The sequence below is a fragment of the Ascaphus truei genome, chromosome 18 (assembly GCF_040206685.1).
Source record: "Ascaphus truei isolate aAscTru1 chromosome 18, aAscTru1.hap1, whole genome shotgun sequence".
Classification (NCBI taxonomy): Eukaryota; Metazoa; Chordata; class Amphibia; order Anura; family Ascaphidae; genus Ascaphus; species Ascaphus truei.
In genome coordinates, this window is record NC_134500.1 from 6,647,497 (window position 1) to 6,665,848 (window position 18,352).

At 47.7% G+C, this 18,352-nt stretch overlaps 1 protein-coding gene across 2 annotated transcripts in view; it reads right to left on the reverse strand.

The window, feature by feature from the left end:
• The window catches only part of IGF1R (insulin like growth factor 1 receptor), a 156,762-nt gene that overhangs the window by 26,357 nt on the left and 112,053 nt on the right, over nucleotides 1–18,352 (reverse strand). For both annotated transcript variants that reach the window (XM_075575256.1, XM_075575257.1), the window contains exons 9-15: nucleotides 13,634–13,801; nucleotides 12,896–13,097; nucleotides 9,088–9,371; nucleotides 8,388–8,524; nucleotides 8,113–8,272; nucleotides 5,509–5,614; nucleotides 4,966–5,036 (exon numbers count right to left, since the gene is read on the reverse strand). In XM_075575256.1, the coding sequence (XP_075431371.1) occupies nucleotides 4,966–5,036; nucleotides 5,509–5,614; nucleotides 8,113–8,272; nucleotides 8,388–8,524; nucleotides 9,088–9,371; nucleotides 12,896–13,097; nucleotides 13,634–13,801 (1,128 nt within the window). The remainder of the gene's footprint in view (nucleotides 1–4,965; nucleotides 5,037–5,508; nucleotides 5,615–8,112; nucleotides 8,273–8,387; nucleotides 8,525–9,087; nucleotides 9,372–12,895; nucleotides 13,098–13,633; nucleotides 13,802–18,352) is intronic.

Here is an 18,352-nt window from a genome sequence, read left to right on the forward strand (position 1 = left end):
AGCCAGGGCACGGAGAGAGCACCTATCCGTGCAGGCACTGAACATCCCAAACCTACTCCTACTCTATTCCCACAAGCCAGGGCACGGAGAGAGCATCTACCCGTGCAGGCACTGAACATCCGAAACCTACTCCTACTCTATTCCCACAAGCCAGGGCACGGAGAGAGCATCTACCCGTGCAGGCACTGAACATCCCAAACCTACTCCTACTCTATTCCCACAAGCCAGGGCACGGAGAGAGCACCTACCCGTGCAGGCACTGAACATCCCAAACCTACTCCTACTCTATTCCCACAAGCCAGGGCACGGAGAGAGCACCTACCCGTGCAGGCACTGAACATCCCAAACCTACTCCTACTCTATTCCCACAAGCCAGGGCACGGAGAGAGCATCTACCCGTGCAGGCACTGAACAGCCCAAACCTACTCCTACTCTATTCCCACAAGCCAGAGCACGGAGAGAGCACCTACCCGTGCAGGCACTGAACCTCCCAAACCTACTCCTACTCTATTCCCACAAGCCAGGGCACGGAGAGAGCACCTACCCGTGCAGGCACTGAACAGCCCAAACCTACGCCTACTCTATTCCCACAAGCCAGGGCACGGAGAGAGCATCTACCCGTGCAGGCACTGAACATCCGAAACCTACTCCTACTCTATTCCCACAAGCCAGAGCACGGAGAGAGCACCTACCCGTGCAGGCACTGAACCTCCCAAACCTACTCCTACTCTATTCCCACAAGCCAGGGCACGGAGAGAGCACCTACCCGTGCAGGCACTGAACAGCCCAAACCTACTCCTACTCTATTCCCACAAGCCAGAGCACGGAGAGAGCACCTACCCGTGCAGGCACTGAACCTCCCAAACCTACTCCTACTCTATTCCCACAAGCCAGGGCACGGAGAGAGCACCTACCCGTGCAGGCACTGAACATCCCAAACCTACTCCTACTCTATTCCCACAAGCCAGGGCACGGAGAGAGCATCTACCCGTGCAGGCACTGAACAGCCCAAACCTACTCCTACTCTATTCCCACAAGCCAGAGCACGGAGAGAGCACCTACCCGTGCAGGCACTGAACCTCCCAAACCTACTCCTACTCTATTCCCACAAGCCAGGGCACGGAGAGAGCACCTACCCGTGCAGGCACTGAACATCCCAAACCTACTCCTACTCTATTCCCACAAGCCAAGGCACGGAGAGAGCACCTACCCGTGCAGGCACTGAACATCCCAAACCTACTCCTACTCTATTCCCACAAGCCAGGGCACGGAGAGAGCACCTACCCGTGCAGGCACTGAACAGCCCAAACCTACTCCTACTCTATTCCCACAAGCCAGGGCACAGAGAGAGCACCTACCCGTGCAGGCACTGAACATCCCAAACCTACTCCTACTCTATTCCCACAAGCCAGGGCACGGAGAGAGCACCTACCCGTGCAGGCACTGAACCTCCCAAACCTACTCCTACTCTATTCCCACAAGCCAGGGCATGGAGAGAGCACCTATCCGTGCAGGCACTGAACAGCCCAAACCTACTCCTACTCTATTCCCCCCTACAAACAAAAATAACAGCTTGGTCTTTGGAGCGTCCATTCTGTACTCCAAGACCTCCTCAGTTCAGTCCTTGAGAGCAGTCCAGGCTTTCAGGGTAACACATACGTACGTAAGTTATCTTAGTGGTAACTAGAGCTGAGTTAATTAGTTAATTAGTGTTAATTGGAAAAATCTTAAAGCCAAGCCTGTTGGGTGCCCTTAAAGGCAAGTTCCCAACATTTTCCATTAAATAAAGTAAGTATTCCACCTAAAGGTGTAACAATGCTACTTGGGTTTTGATGCAGGAAAATAGTCGCCTCTTCTGTGCAGCCTTTTTGTTTGCCCCTCGCTGTCCCGCACAGCTCCCCCACAGTAACACAACTTGGTCTTGCTGTTTGGGAAACTTCCAACTAACAGCTCCCTATGTTTATAGGGGACACCGGGGTCACATGTAAGTATTGGGGGCAGGGACCGCCTTCCTAACGCCTCAGTTTGTCTTCACATATATATAACGTGTTATTGCCCGGCCACATTGTACCGCGCGGCAGAATATGTTGGCGCCATACAGATCAAAGAGAATATCCTGCTGCGGCTGAAGGGGCTTTGTTTGCTGCAACGTCCCCCAATGGGGGAAAAAAATAAATAAATACTGCAGCATAAACCTCTGCCAAGTATAACTTCACATTTGCAACTCCCTACTACCACCCTAGAGGTTACAGAGGCGGGCAACGCTTAGACCGAAGACAATAACTGGGAATGGAAGTAGCTTTCCTTATGGGGAGCGGCCCAGCGGAGGGATGGAAGGAAACATTCCACGTTCTCATCCGTAAAGGCAAAGGGTGCCCTGCTTAAACTTCTCCAGCACCCAAAGGGTTAAAGATGACACAGAGGGAGGGGCGGGTGGGGGAAATTCCTCCCCAGATTATAGATCCCCGAGGCCACGAGAAGCCTTAACCCAGGTGGAAAGCAATTACGCGATGAGTGAAAAAGAAAAACAACTCGCAGAATGCGCTGTACGCCCGGCGCGCAAGTAAGGCCTTGCCCCCCGCTGCCTGCTACAGCGTCCGCTGTGGCGGACGCTGCGCTCACGAGAGACCTCCCCGCAATGGCGCCGGGCCCGCTGCGAGGGGGGGCCGCAGCGCTCGCGCGAGAGCTACTCCTGCTCTCAATAGAATTGAGAGCAGGAACTCGCGTCGAGCGATTAGGCACGCCCCCGGCGGTTCAGCCAATGAGGGCGAACCTGCCGGGTGACATCATGGCCGCGCCCCCGTCACTCCTCCGCCACGCCCCCCCCCCCCCCGGTCTCTGCTCCTGCAGTGAGCTGCAGACCGGGGAATCGCCGGAACGCGCAGCCAAAAGCGCGGGCGCGCATTACAGCGCCGTGATCGGGGCTTTAGCCTCAGATGAACCCTGAAGCACAGGCAGCCGCAGGGTCATCAGGAATCTTGTATCACCCTCCGACTATATATACCGCTTCAAACCAATGAACCCCTCCTTTCCTTGGGGAGCCTTTGATTGAATTACCATTTAATGCATTTGTTTACATCCTTGGATTGCAAGCTCTGCGGGGCAGAGGTAGCCACTGTGCAGGGCAGTGGGGAATAACGAAACACGGATTAAAACGTTACACGTAGTACTGAGGGGGTGCAGTGTGGTGATTTCTGATGAGATTTTGGGGAAACAGTCTTTTTTTAAAATTATTATTATTATTGATTTTTCTGTAAAGTCGACCCTTTTATTTTTCTTCTTCAATGCTTTAAACGGAAAGAATCCGCGCGCCGCACAGGGTCGGGTTTTTGAGTTGCCCGCAGAAAAAGATGGCCGACATTTGGTCAACACGCTAAATGCAGAACCTTAAAAAACGTTAATAGGATGGGTGTAACGCTGCTGATCTGGTCACCTTAAGTGTCACAGCACGAGAGGAGGAAGTCTGTGTGTGATGAGGGGAGATTTCCTGAAAATTAATTGTGGGTTCGGAGGTTGCTTTGTACGTCGGTCTACTGCCAGGCATGAAATTGAAGAGATTTACTGCTTCCCGCTCAATATTTCATTGCAGATGGGCGTGCTGGAAATTGAACAGGTGCCTAAAGCTACTGAAATTCCATTTTCTAAATCCTTCTAGCTTCAACGTAATAAATTATTTTCATCAGTGTGGTCGTCAAACTATTTCACACGCCGGGGGAAACATCACAAGCTAGCCGTGCAGCAAAACACAACTATGCCGAGATCTACCTCCCGACAACTCTTGTAACCTCTTTAGTATAGGTCAGGAGTGGCCAACTCCAGTCCTCAAGGGCCACCAACAGGTCAGGCTTTCAGGAAATCCCTGCTTCAGCACAGGTTGCTCAATCAGTAGCTCCCTGTGCTGAAGCAGGAATATCCTGAAAGCCTGACCTGTTGGTGGCCCTTGAGGACTGGAGTCAGCCACCCCTGCTGTAGTTGATGGATCCCAATTTTATTATTAACCAATAAAACTGTGAGAGAGACCCACCCCAACACCCCTTAAATATAACCCCTTTTACAGACGGCAGAATCATGGCAGGCTTTGGTGGATGAAAAGAAAAAAAATAGCAATATAATTTGGCTGGAGTTATTGAGGGGTTTCCATATTATTTTGAGGGTCTCTGCTCTCACACTCAGCTTTGCTTAACCCCTTTACGGTGCAAAATTAGAGGGAAAAAAAGCGCTAATATTATAAATGTGCCATATATGAAAATACTCAATGGTGTTACAATTCCAATAGTAACCCTTTTACTGCCAGAAAACACCACGTTCTCTACAACAGGGCTTAGTGATGCATTAATGATTTCAGAGCTTAGAAAACAGACCCCCTACCTCCTGAAGTGCATCTGAAATTCACAGCTGCGCCACCCTTAATGCCCCCAACTTGGGCAAACCCTGTGCAAGATTGATGTCCTTTATACATCGGCACCCGGCCCCTACCTGTGAGCTCAGGGTTTGGGTGGCGGGCCCGTGACCTTTGTGACACCCTGAAGAAACTGTTCCACGTGCACGATGAGGAGACACAGATATTTTTGGCTTGGTAAGCGTCAGCGCAGAGGGGTACATGTCGGAGCTCGACCCGGTTAATAAAACAAAGCTTTGGAATTTGCTGCACAGCTGCATGAATACACACATCCCTGCCCAGGTGTAACACGCCGAGCGCGGGCGTTCAGGCGCACCATGATGTCACCTGTATACCGGTTTCACACTGTAATTAAATCCTTTGATTTCAAGGGGTCCAGCAACTAATCGCTTCTCAATCTTTAACTTAAACCCTGCATGTTGTTGAACAGACAGAGATATGCCAGGGGCAATGTTTTATGTGTCAGTATTAATGGAATTTCCCCCCTGCCATTAGCACATTTTTGTTTTTATATATAGTGTAGGTTGACACTTTTTTTTTCCACCCCAAAGTATGGCGGTACTTACTCTCTGCTGCGCTGAAATACTCCGGGTTCACAGACGCATACAGCACTCCGTTCCCAAGCCTGTCGCTGTTTCTGTGCGGAGGAGAAAGGTTATTGGGTTTCAGAGAGGTGTTAGGGAGTACCCTGCAACGCTGCCGGTTCTCTAAACGTTAGTGGTAAAGTTTGTGCACAACTGCAGCGTTATAAATGACATCTATATCGGTTCAGCCCCAAACTATCACAACCAGCAGGGAAACTACACTTGTCCAGGACAAACACAGCTACAAGCTGCCCAGATCTGCTCGTTCTGACGAATGCACACCTCCTGCTCACTGCAGACTGGCTCCGCGAGCTTGCTATTGTGAGAAGCGCTGCACAGACGCGTCGCACGTTTTGCCAAACGGGGAGAGAACATTAACATGTAAGGATAATTACCCCCCAAATAATATAGACATTGTAAATAAAGTAAGATTCAGCGGAGCCGCACCTAGCGCCGCAGAAAGTGCGTTCTTTACCTCTGCACAAGCGAGCGCTGCTCAAAACTTTGCAAACAAGCGTTTCCTACCTTTTTTTGTTGATGAAATAGACGATGAAGATGACGGCGCCGGACAACAGAATGAGGATAACCGGAAGAGCCACCGCCAAGTGAAGGACACTTTCATGTTCCGGAGCTGCGCGAAAACACGGAGACACCAGGAGGTGTAAAAAAAAAAACAAGCAGACGCCAAGTGGGGGCCATTGGGACCGCTCGTTCAGCTCTCAAACACAACGCACACCCTGCAGTGGCGCTCTCGGAAACGTCAGTCAGTGGATCTTTTGTCCATTCAGAATTTTTAGGGAGAATTAACAAACAAACACATGTTGCTGATTTTTGCACCTGTTTTCCTTCCAAAACACCAAAATAAATGACACCCCCAAAAGTCCCCATATAGTGAACTGGGGTGTCAAAACTGACACACGGTAACAGGCCGACAAGATGGCCAATTTTATTTGCCCGTAAGAAAGCTCAGGGGCATGAGAATATGAGATGCACTTCCTTATAAGCACACTCCCGAGCGTATAATAAACACTACAGACATCGGAAGCTTGTGTATTGTAACACCCGATGCAACGTTGAGACATGGGAAGCTTGTGTATTGTAACACCCGCTGCAACTCTCAGACATGGGAAGCTTGTGTATTGTAACACCCGCTGCAACTCTCAGACATGGGAAGCTTGTGTATTGTAACACTCGCTGCAACTCTCAGACATGGGAAGCTTGTGTATTGTAACAGCCGATGCAACGTTCAGACATGGGAAGCTTGTGTATTGTAACACCCGCTGCAACTCTCAGACATGGGAAGCTTGTGTAACACCCACTGCAACGTTCAGACATGGGAAGCTTGTGTATTGTAACACCCGATGCAACTCTCAGAAATGGGAAGCTTGTGTATTGTAACACCCGATGCAACTCTCAGAAATGGGAAGCTTGTGTATTGTAACACCCGCTGCAAGGTTGAGACATGGGAAGCTTGTGTATTGTAACACCCACTGCAACTCTCAGACATGGGAAGCTTGTGTATTGTAACACCCGATGCAACGTTGAGACATGGGAAGCTTGTGTATTGTAACACCCGATGCAACGTTGAGACATGGGAAGCTTGTGTATTGTAACACCCGATGCAACGTTGAGACATGGGAAGCTTGTGTATTGTAACACCCGATGCAACGTTGAGACATGGGAAGCTTGTGTATTGTAACACCCGATGCAACGTTGAGACATGGGAAGCTTGTGTATTGTAACACCCACTGCAACTCTCCGAAAGAAGCAGAAGAATCTGCCAGAGAAGTGAACTTTCCCAAGCATGCGAGGCTGCTTTCAGCTGCGAGGAGACGTCCGACGCTACGGGTGAAGTCTCAGAGACTCTGCGCTATTGTTCTGACGGGTGAAGTGAAGGCCTCAAGCACAGAAACCAACGAGACGCCGTCCCGCATTTCAAAGCTTATTAGGTACGACAGGTGGAAAAAGGATTAAAATCAGAGGGCGCCACTCCGGCCCGAAGAGGCAAGCGCCGCTCATCTGATTATAAGGCAGCAGGGCCGCATGTCACATGCAGCAGAGGACCGCTGTCCTGGCACTGGACAATACGGGGGTTACCCCATTCCATGGAAGGAATTGCTGGGTCACTTCACTAATGACTATTCATTATAAAGCTTCATACAGCAGTCTATGACACGGAAAACAGAGGATTGTGGGTATGGGGTAAGACGCGCTGGTGCAGTTTCACCATACCGTACGTGGGGGTTATTTGCTAGATTATAAGCTCTGCGGGGCAGGGAATTCCTTTCCTGTGGTCTCATTGTGTTTGTTGCAGGTATTGTATGATAACTCCCTGTATTGTAGTCTATGCCAAGCGCTCAACACCCTGTGGGCACAATGTAACTAAAGACGTACGTAGATGTTAATGCACATAACCATTCGTGGCCAACATAATGCAGTGAGTGTGTCCCATGCAAGATGGGGTTGGTAACCTTTATACAGGAATACCCCGCATTAGCGTACGCAATGGGACCGGAGCATGTATGTAACTATGTAACACAGGCATACCCCGCATTAGCGTACGCAATGGGACCGGAGCATGTATGTAACTATGTAACACAGGCATACCCCGCATTAGCGTATGCAATGGGACCGGAGCATGTATGTAACACAGGCATACCCCGCATTAGCGTACGCAATGGGACCGGAGCATGTATGTAACACAGGCATACCCCGCATTAGCGTACGCAATGGGACTGGAGCATGTATGTAACACAGGCACACCCTGCATTAACGTACGCAATGGGACCGCAGCATGTATGTAACTATATAACACAGGCATACCCCGCATTAGCGTACGCAATGGGCCCGGAGCATGTATGTAACTATGTAACACAGGCATACCCCGCATTAGCGTACGCAATGGGACCGGAGCATGTATGTAACTATGTAACACTGTATTGTGTGAAGCTACAAAATATCTGACTGATAAAATATCCACCAATGCCACATCAGACCCACACACGTACGCTCGCTCCCACATCCACACACGTGCGCGCGCTCCCCCGCGCCCCCCACTCGCGCCCCCACTCACACACGCCCCGCTCTCTGTAATAACCCAAGCAGTAGGATCTCCAAGAAGTTGCTTACATTTTGCCTGCACGTAGAATGACACCGGCTCCGTCCACGACCCGTTTCCGGACAGCGATATGGCCTGCACTTGCACGGAGTAGTTGCCGGGATTCAGCCGGCTCAGCTTGGCGCCCCCTATCTCGCGGTATTCCAGCCGGGACCTGCACTCTCTGTGAGTCTGGAAGCAGAGAGAGCAGAAACCGCGGCTATGAACACAGCACAGTTACGGCTCTCGGCCAAACCGGACCGGAGCGAGGAGACCATCCAGGAGGCCGCGGTCCTGAGGCGCTTACCTCCCCCAGCTGCTTGTACTCCATCTCATACATCAGGATCAGGCCGTTTGGGTTAACGGGTTCCGGCCACCGCAAGATCACCGCATTGTCCTCTCTTCCTTCCCAGGTGACCACTCCGGGGATGTCATCTGTACCGGCTAGGATACAAGATGACCGCGTAAGTTACAATGTAACTGGTTATAAAGCTGCAGTTCACGCAATATCCTACATGTGTGTTTTTTTAAATACATCAGTTCTGTAATCTTTTTTTTAAACCAATCTATTTTAATGACATTTTTAATGTAATATAATGTAACAAGCATTTTTGTCTCTATAGCAACCATTTACAAAGTCACGTCCCCTTCCTCTTCTGAAACAGGCTCTGGCAGACCCCTTTTTAAGCCTTGCCCTCTCTCTAGCAGCGCACCAATTGTATCTAATGCCTGCCTGGTCACATGATCTTCCCCACAGAACTTTGCATCTTGGGTAATCTTCTGCAGCACTGACAGTGATTTAAAGAACCCCAGTGTCAAATCTTCGCTGATCGATCACAGGAGAACGGATCGATCGGCAGCTTCGCTAATCACTGGTCAGTATGCAGATGGTATTGATGCATAATTTGAATTTTTTTTTTTTAACCGGAGCTTGAACCTAATATTAGAACATGCGAAGCAACACTCCGCGGGCTGCGGTGGGGTGAAGAGCAGCACCGACACCTCACCTGCCGGCATCGTTCTGGCGAAGACGAAGTTGGACGCGCTGCAGCCCAGCTTCTCGGCCTCGTGGTTGCAGCTGTGGATGTCGATGCGATACAGGGTGAACGGCTGCAGGTGGGAGATGACGGTCCTCTCGCGGTTCTCCACCTTGGCCTCGTAGAACGGGTACTCCTTCTCGTCTTCCTCCAAGTCGGACACGTTGGAGAAGTCCTGCATGGTGGCGTTTCTGCCGTGACCGGCCAGCGAGGTATTGCCGACTGTCATCACATCCCTGCGCTTGCGGTCAGGCCTGAGGAGAAGGGAGAAAAGGGGGGTGGGCAGGAGGAGGGGAGGGGAGAGAGAATAGGGGGGGAGAGAGGGGAATAGGGGGGAGAGAGGGGGGAATAGGGGGGAGAGAGGGGGGAATAGGGGAAGAGAGGGGGGAATAGGGGGGGAGAGGGGGGAATAGGGGGGGAGAGAGGGGAAAAGGGGGGGAGGGAGGGGAAAAGGGGGGAGAGGGGGGGAGAGGGGAGGGGGGAGGGAAAGAGGGGAGGGAAGGGAAAATGGGAGGGGGAAGAGAGGGGAAAACATGGAAATGATTAGGATTAAGTTTTTTCTTTCCTAAGCAAAAGAAAATATCACTTGTGAGCACAATCATGTCTCACACAGGTCTGCAACCCCCTGCTTTTCCACATTATCTCCTAGCATACATTGCTTGCACTGCAGCAATGGATTCTGGGAAATGACCAGTTCTTTCCTAAGAAAATTCATGTTGGTTTAAGAGATAATTAGAGATCAACTCCCCCCCCGACTCCCCCCAAAAAACATGAAAACAGCGGGTTTCACTGCATTTCCTGGGCAACCAACAGTTACAGCAGGGCAAAACGTGATCAAACGATTTCACTAGATTTATTGAAGGCCTAGGATACACTGCGATGTGCTGTAAGTATGGTTCAGTTTGCTCCAGCTTTGAAGCATGGAGACCAATACCTGGTCCTCTATATGCCCGGGCACACAGCGGTACTCACCTCTCAGAGTGAGAAGTGTGTGGCTTAGTGCGAGATCTCATGGGTTCAATCCCCCGAATGAACCACTAATACTTCACATCACTTCATCTCTCTGCCCCCCATGTATAAAAAAAACAAAAACAAAAAACATGATATAGCTCAATTAAAAGTAAGAGAGCAGATTTCTTTATGTACGCCCTACAGCCATTAGAGGGTACTAAATCACTCAACAGATTAGGCCAGAAGTACAGTGTGTAGAAGATACAAATAGTTCCAGCAACATGTTGGAAATGTTCCCATTATTCAATTGTAAGAAACAATCAATACCATGTTTTCTTTCAAAAGCGCGGTGACAAATGCATTCAAATATAAAAATACGTCAATATTGTTGGAACAGGAAAAAAAAAAGCAGCTTGGAGAAAAAAAATGAATTAAAAACAAAAACAACCTAGTAACAAATACCGGACCATAGAGATGTCCGAGCACATCAGCGCCACTGGCGGCATTCTCTGAAAAACGTAAAACAGCGTCCCGCGCTTACTTGAAAAAAAAATTAAACTTCATGCTTTTCACACGTAGCGAGGGTGCTTTATAAAACAAAGATTATTTCGGCCGGATATAAGGTGGCCAACAAACCTCCGCGTTTCGCACCTAACAGGACAGGGGTGATCGGGTACGGGATTTTAATTATTTATTATTATTACTTTTTTTTTTTTTTTTGGTGCTGTTTTCAAACAAACATTTCTTTTTGTGATTTATGGATATATCAATTATTTCTCCTTGAGCATCACACATTCAATTTGTTCTGCTTGTCCCGTTTTTAATTGGAATAAAAAAAAAAACAATCTACTGTAATTAATCGGAATGGAAACAATCTGAGAAAAACATGCAAAATCGGGGCCACCCCAATAATGCTGAAAGGCAGGGGTGGCAAACTCGGTCCTCAAGGGCCCCCACATAGGCCAGGTTTTAAGGTTATCCCTGCTTCAGCACAGGTGGCTCAATCAGAGGCTCAGTCTTTGACTGAGCCACTGATTGAGCCACCTGTGCTGAAGCTGGGATATCCTGAAAACCTGGCCTGTTGCTGGCCCTTGAGGACAGAGTTTGACACCCCTGCTGCAAAGGCGTTGGGAGTAGATTCAAGTGTTGAAGGCTCTGTTGACGGTCAGCGGGTAGACAGCTGACCAGGTCAAGTCCCTTGTGCGCACGGTCACTGGTAGTGCCGCCCGTCTCGCCCGCCGAGAGGCAGCTAAGGACCATCTGTCTCCCTTGTTTGTTTCCTTTGCTGCCTAATCCCACCGGCTCTGCCGATACTTCAGGCAAGCTGGGGCAGGCTGAAGTCAAGACGTGTTCACAGCGCACGCTCCCGTCATTGGCATCCATGCACTGTGCGTCTTTCGCAGGCGCCTCAAACATCCAGCATGGAACGCGCCACGGAAACGTGATCCCCAACTAATGAGGTCTTGGGTTGACAGACGAATTCCCCTTTTTTCACCTCCAGGAGAGATGGCGAATGACCCTAAACAGCCATACACCTTGGGCCCGGATTATGCCGCTGCCACATGCACGGGGTTTCCAAGGGTCGGTTACTCCTGGTACCAAGGTTGAACAATAGCAGGGGCATGTTTAACGGGCAAGTACAAAAACCTTCTCTTTAGGGCCCGTGAATGGCAAAGTGGTCACCAGTCGTTGAGTGTATATATATATACAAATAATTATTTGTTTACTTACCCGAGTGCTGCCCTCGAATTTCGTGTCAAAACGGTATCGTATATCGTATATATATATATATATATATATATATATATATATATGATATACGATAACGTTTTGATACGAAATTCGAGGGCAGCACTCGGGTAAGTAGGCAAATAATTCTTTGTATTAGAAAGTGACACGTGTCATTTTCTAATACAAACAATTATTTGCCTACTTACCCGAGTGCTACCCTCAGATTTCGTATCAAAACGTTATCGTATATCTTATTATTACTTTGTGGGACAATTATATATATATATATATATATATACACTTGTCCCACAAAGTAATAATAAGATATACAATAACGTTTTGATACGAAATATATATATATTTTGGTTACAGAGGCACTCCACTAAGACAGAAATGAGTCAACGTTTCAGCTCCATGGAGCCTTTCTCAAGAAAGTTCAAGGAATGTAAGATGAGAGAGAGAAGAAGGAGAGAGAAGAAGGAGAGAGAGAGAGAAGAAGGAGAGAGAGAGAAGGAGAGAGAAGAAGGAGAGAGAGAAGAAGGAGAGAGAGAGAAGGAGAGAGAGAGAAGGAGAGAGAGAGAAGGAGAGAGAGAAGGAGAGAGAGAGAAGGAGAGAGAGAGAGAGAAGAAGGAGAGAGAGTTGGAGACAGATGGAGAGAGATGGAGACAGAGAGAGATGTAGAGAGAGAGAGAGAGAGAGAGATGGAGAGAGAGATGGAGAGAGAGATGGAGACGGATGGAGATAAAGAGAGAGATGGAGAGAGAGAGAGAGATGTGCCTTATTACCCCAAAGGGGCATAGGGAGATTTGCCATGAATTATGAATGTAGAGTTCCACTGTTTTTCTAGGTTGTAAATCAGAGAAATGTTTGAAACGAAAACTTATTCTGAGAGGTTAAGCTTCGAGCCGACAATTTCCACGTCAGAAAGCAAGTTTATGTAACAGCACAAAACGGTTCCAGTTCTCCAAAAGTAGGAAGTATTTAAGGGTTTCACAGTGAGGTAGACGACTGGGGTAAAAATAAAATAAATATATCTTGACCCGTCATCCCCCCTCCCCGCCTCTCTCGTGCCGTTTTCGCAGAGCTGCCCCGTTACCTCGGCACAAAGATGGAGTTGTGCAGGAAATTCTCGAAGACTTTCCGGTATTCGGCCTCGTCCTTCTCCGCTTTTTTCTCTGCCTCGGTCTTGGGACAGGCGCAGCACAGGCCCTTCTCTCCGCCACCCTCCGGCTTGGTGGGGTCCCCCGAGCCCTCTGTATCGATGGTCCCGTTGGCATATTTCCGCACGGGGACTTTATCTGAAAGGGAATCAGCGTTAGGTTCTGCTCCCACTGGGGCTGCGGGTGTAACAGAAGCAGCCAATCTGAACCCGTTTAGCACGGGTGTGCGGTGTCTGCATACGCTTCTGGGCGAATTAAAGTGTTGCAGAAAAGAGATTGTGAGTGGCAGGATAGGTAACTGTAAAACAGCAGACACCCAAAGAACAGAGAAAGCCCTTTCAGAGCAAGGACACAACGTGGCTTTGAGTCTCTGGCTTTAAATAGAGAATACTTTATACCCTGCGCCCTTCTCACCGAGTTACCCTTCTAGTCTCCGTACTGTCCTTCTCTGTCCCCCCCACCTTCGTCTCTGCACTGTCATTCTGTCACCCCCCTGACTCTGCACTATTCTTCTCTGTTACCGCTCCCTGTCCGTGCCCCCCCCCGCTATAATTGGTCAGGGTGTCTACAATCAGCGATGTTAGGGGAAGTTTAAAGATGTCTTCCGGCTGCTCAGGGAGAAACGTCCTGTTTGGAAGCAGAATATAATGTGTACAGAACATGAGAGATCGCACCTTTGGAGCAGTGATTGTGCTGGTAGAGATAGCTATCCTGCGGCTGCTGCTGCCAGCGCACGATGTAATAGGACAGATTCCCGTTTGGAAGCGAGGGAGAATTCCACTTCACGATCAACTGGGAGGACGAGTTGGAGGCTGAGATCACATCCAGCGGGATGGAGGGGACTGAAGGAGAAAATAAGCATGTTAAGATACATGTGTGCACTTTAGAACACACTGTAACTCACTTAAGATACATGTTTGCACTTTAGAACACACTGTAACTCACTTAAGATACATGTTTGCACTTTAGAACACACTGTAACTCACTTAAGATACATGTTTGCACTTTAGAACACACTGTAACTCACTTAAGATACATGTTTGCACTTTAGAACACACTGTAACTCACTTAAGATACATGTTTGCACTTTAGAACACACTGTAGCTCACTTAAGATACATGTTTGCACTTTAGAACACACTGTAGCTCACTTAAGATACATGTTTGCACTTTAGAACACACTGTAGCTCACTTAAGATACATGTTTGCACTTTAGAACACACTGTAGCTCACTTAAGATACATGTTTGCACTTTAGAACACACTGTAACTCACTCACTCTGGAACACTACAATCCATTTCACAGCAAATATCCGATCAAAGATTAGTTATCCGGAAAATAAAAGGCACCTTTTAAAAATCCAGGCGACAATCAACTTTATACATGAATATCCTTTTGTTTTTATTCAGCATTAACTTTCTACGCACCAGTAACATTTGTGGCCTTTCATCAAATCTAAAATAGATGCCGCCTGCTTTATCATACAGTGATTAGAGATACTGCCCGGGGAGTCAACACTTCTTTTATTATTTCTAATCAAAAATGTAAATAAAACACAAACTTAATATTGTATATATTGGTGTATCTACATTAAAAAAACAAAAAAAATGCAGTGAGATCAGGCTTACTCATCAATACTAGAAGGGCAGCACTTCCATGCACTGAAGGGGTTAACCCATGTTTTGATTTGCAGTTAAAGAAAACCGGCGTTGCTTGAGAAATGTTATACTGTGGAAAAACAGTTGCTTTGAGCGCACGGAGATGAGGCTCTTATTCCTCACGGGGAAGACTTCCTGCGGCAGCAGCAGACTGAAAGCTGTGAATATATATTCTGTTTGCAGTCTCCTGCGGAGCAGTGTACACACTGGAGGCACGAAGTCACAGGGGGGTGATACATCAGTGGGCTGGGTACATCCTCACTGCAGCACTGCCTGGGGAACTCACAAAACCCCAAGCTCACCTTAGGTCGCTCAATACCCTCATCCGCCAAAAGAAAGCATCATTTAGAAACAATATTTCATGAATTGTGAAGCAAAATGCGGTGTATATTATATCCAATGTGGACTGTATTACACAGGAAAAACCAGCAGGATGACTAAGGTCCTACACAGGTCGGATAGAAGAACAGTGTTGGATGGGAAGACTGATGTCGATGAGCTCAAATCACCGGGTTTGTGCGTAAGTGGTTCTGGTGCTCAAGTACTAGGTCCCAAGCTGATAATACTGTTGTAAGATAAACCGGAGAACATAAACTTGTGGGGCATGAGAATCCACGGTTTCATGATATCAGTGGTTATCAATTGAAATGTCTAATAAAGGACAACTGCTCCCTGAAGGTGGCGAGTGGCACATAGGCTATACCCGTCACCTCCTCATTAGGATAGTTCTTGAGACAAAATCCTGAAATGACTCCCTGTATCTCCCCCAGTAATGTCTCCTCAGGCGTGCAGCCCACGTAGAGTCCAGAGGTATCCAAAAAACAGTATTACCGCACACAGCAAACAGAGCCAGGTCAGAGGAATAAAAAATCCAGTTGAAAAACATTTTATTTTTAAAACAGCGGGTGCAATACTCCTGCGCATTAGACACAGGAAGGAGTGTCGCACCCTCCGTTTTTTTTAATGTTTTTCAAATAAATTGATTTGTTATTCCTCTGACCTGCTCTCTGTTTGCTGTGCGCTGTTACTACCATTTTTGGAGCTCAAATCACAACCAGTTGCGAGACAGATGCAGGACGCACATATCTCCAAAGTAGATCATCGCCTCTTGCAACTGGAAGCGAGATTAATTTACACCTTGGGCACCCTTTCATTCAAATTAGGATGCTTCCTAGAATCCTCTCCTTGTTTACAACGAGACTTCCGGCGCTGTGATGAGATGGGCATTGTGTAGTGCAGGACACAGCAGGAAATGGTTTAGAACGATGTCTGCGCACAAGCTTGGGATTGGTCATTTCCGATGAATGACAATGCGGTCCCCGACTTCCCAGGCTGACCGATGAATGACGATTCGGTCCCCGACTTCCCAGGCTGACCGATGGACAATTCGGTCCCCGACTTCCCAGGCTGACCGATGGACAATTCTGTCCCCGACTTCCCAGGCTGACCGATGAATGACAATGCGGTCCCTGACTTCCCAGGGTGACCAGTGATGGCAACGCTTTACCTCGAGAGACACAGTAAGCCCACTCCGAGTCGCAACTACCGGCGCAGTAAAAAGGACAGCAGCGATAACGGCATTTTTCCGGCGCCATGTGGCACGGCCTCTGACGTCCAGTAGTGACTTCCTGACCAGCCTCACTACAGGAATGAAGCTGTTCATGTTCATCACATTTTCAATGACAATACAGGTCGCGGCCCACAAACCAGATGTGATTAAGACTGGGCTGAGAAGAGTTAATATGGACACCGTGTTAGCCTGGACCTGCGCTATCCTTGGGTGTGTATTGCACAAGTTTGCAGAGGGTCTAGGGAATTACTTCCTTCAACATGAACTCTCTGTGAACGTTTGACGCCTTTAATGTGTTGAGTTGGGAATGCAAATGCTCCCCAGTGATTGACGAGTACCAATCCGTTTGATAGCAGTGGTACTGCCGGTGAGCACTGTGAACAAAGGGAAAATTGTATTGAACTAATGGTTTATCACATCCAGGATGGGACATTTTTTCATCCGTGCAAGATCTGGACATTTTCCGGACCACTTTGTCCTTGCTGTAAATCTCGTGTTTAATATACACGATTTGTGCCACCATGTTTTTCCACTGGCTGCATATTCCGTTAACATGTATCCAGTAGATACTTTGTTGCAGCTTTACTTTATTTTGTATAGCCTCGGTTACTCTTGGTTTCCCCTATGTCTGCTTGCTCTACAGCACAGGCGGACAACTCCAGTCCTCAAGGGGCGCCAACGGGTCAGGTTTTAAGGATGTCCCTGCTTCAGCACAGGTGGGTTAATCAGTGGCTCAGTCAATTATATATAAAATAAGACTTTAATAGGCATTTACATGTTATTAAATAATAATATTTGCACATTAAAACGTACAAGCCTGCAGTATTTAGTTGGAAACCACTTCGCCTTGAACACAGCGTTGCATATTCTAGGAATAGAATACGCCAAGTTTTGCGGTTCCTAAGGTGTTATAATATGGAACCAACCCTTGAAACTTGCTTCTATTAATCCTCTCTTGTTCCTGGGATTATTCGGTCTCGCTTTCCACTTTAATCTTGACCAAAAGGGTCAAGGTAAAGAATATTTCTTGGCCAATCAAGTATACAAACTATATCCCCCCCCCCCCAAAAAAAAACATTTACGTGTTAATTTAGCTGTATGGCAAGGAGCTTCATCTCTCTGGAAAAAATATGCAGTGCCTTCATTCCCAGGAAATAGCTCGCTCGCTGAAGGATGAAATGTGGGTTCCAAGATGGAATCGATGTCCTTCTCAGGCTGTAGCGTCCCCAACACCATGACTTGCCATGCACCACCGATCCAAACGCTCACTGGATGCTTCATTGTAGCTGTAGTGCACTCTGGGAGCAAGTCTTCTCCTCTTCTTCATCAAATATGGCGCCAACCATCACTTCCAAAGATTTATATTTTAGTTTCGTCACTCCGTGTTACTTTTCCCTAGTCTTGTACTGTCCAAATGAGATGCTCTTTGGCCCGGAGAACTCTATTTTTGCTGTTGATGCTGGTTCAGATACAGCTTCCGTCGTGGAATCCTTCCTTTTAAGCCACAGTTACATAGTCAACGCCGAACTCCACTGTGACTCACAGTTGGACCAGAACAGCGGAGAAAAGCGTGGACGCCGTGTGAGGATCTCCTATTTTCCAGGGTTCGTCACGTTATCCTTCTGTCATCCTGTGGAGCTGTTGCACTTGTTTCTTCCTCTTCCTTGTTTTGTAAACACCGTCTTGCGGTCTACAAAATGTTTAAGACGCTTGTAAAGCTCCACCTTTCGTTGCTCCACCACCAATCCTTCTAGCAATCTCTTCGTAAGTGTATCCAAAATAACGTCTTAATAGTCACCACTCCAGAACCTGCCCACTGGAGCCCAATCTTTTCTCGTAACAGGAGCCATTTGCAAGTACCTAATACACTAGCATAAAACCGTTATCCAAATAAAAAATGAAATATTGAGAAATAATAATAAAATTCACAACAAAGTCGAGTACTGCACTGTATCCTACTCAAAGGGGCCATAAGATGTTGAATTGTAGAGTTTCTGTCATGTCCATCTGCCATGCTATAGGCTAGATCAACATTTCTGATTGGTCAGAATTTAGATTCTGTAAATCCTTTCTATAAATTGCATTAAAGGTGACAGGGTGTGCTCATTTGCATGTTATTTCCCAGAATCCCTGGCTGCAATGGAAGCAGTGTATGCGAAGAGATAA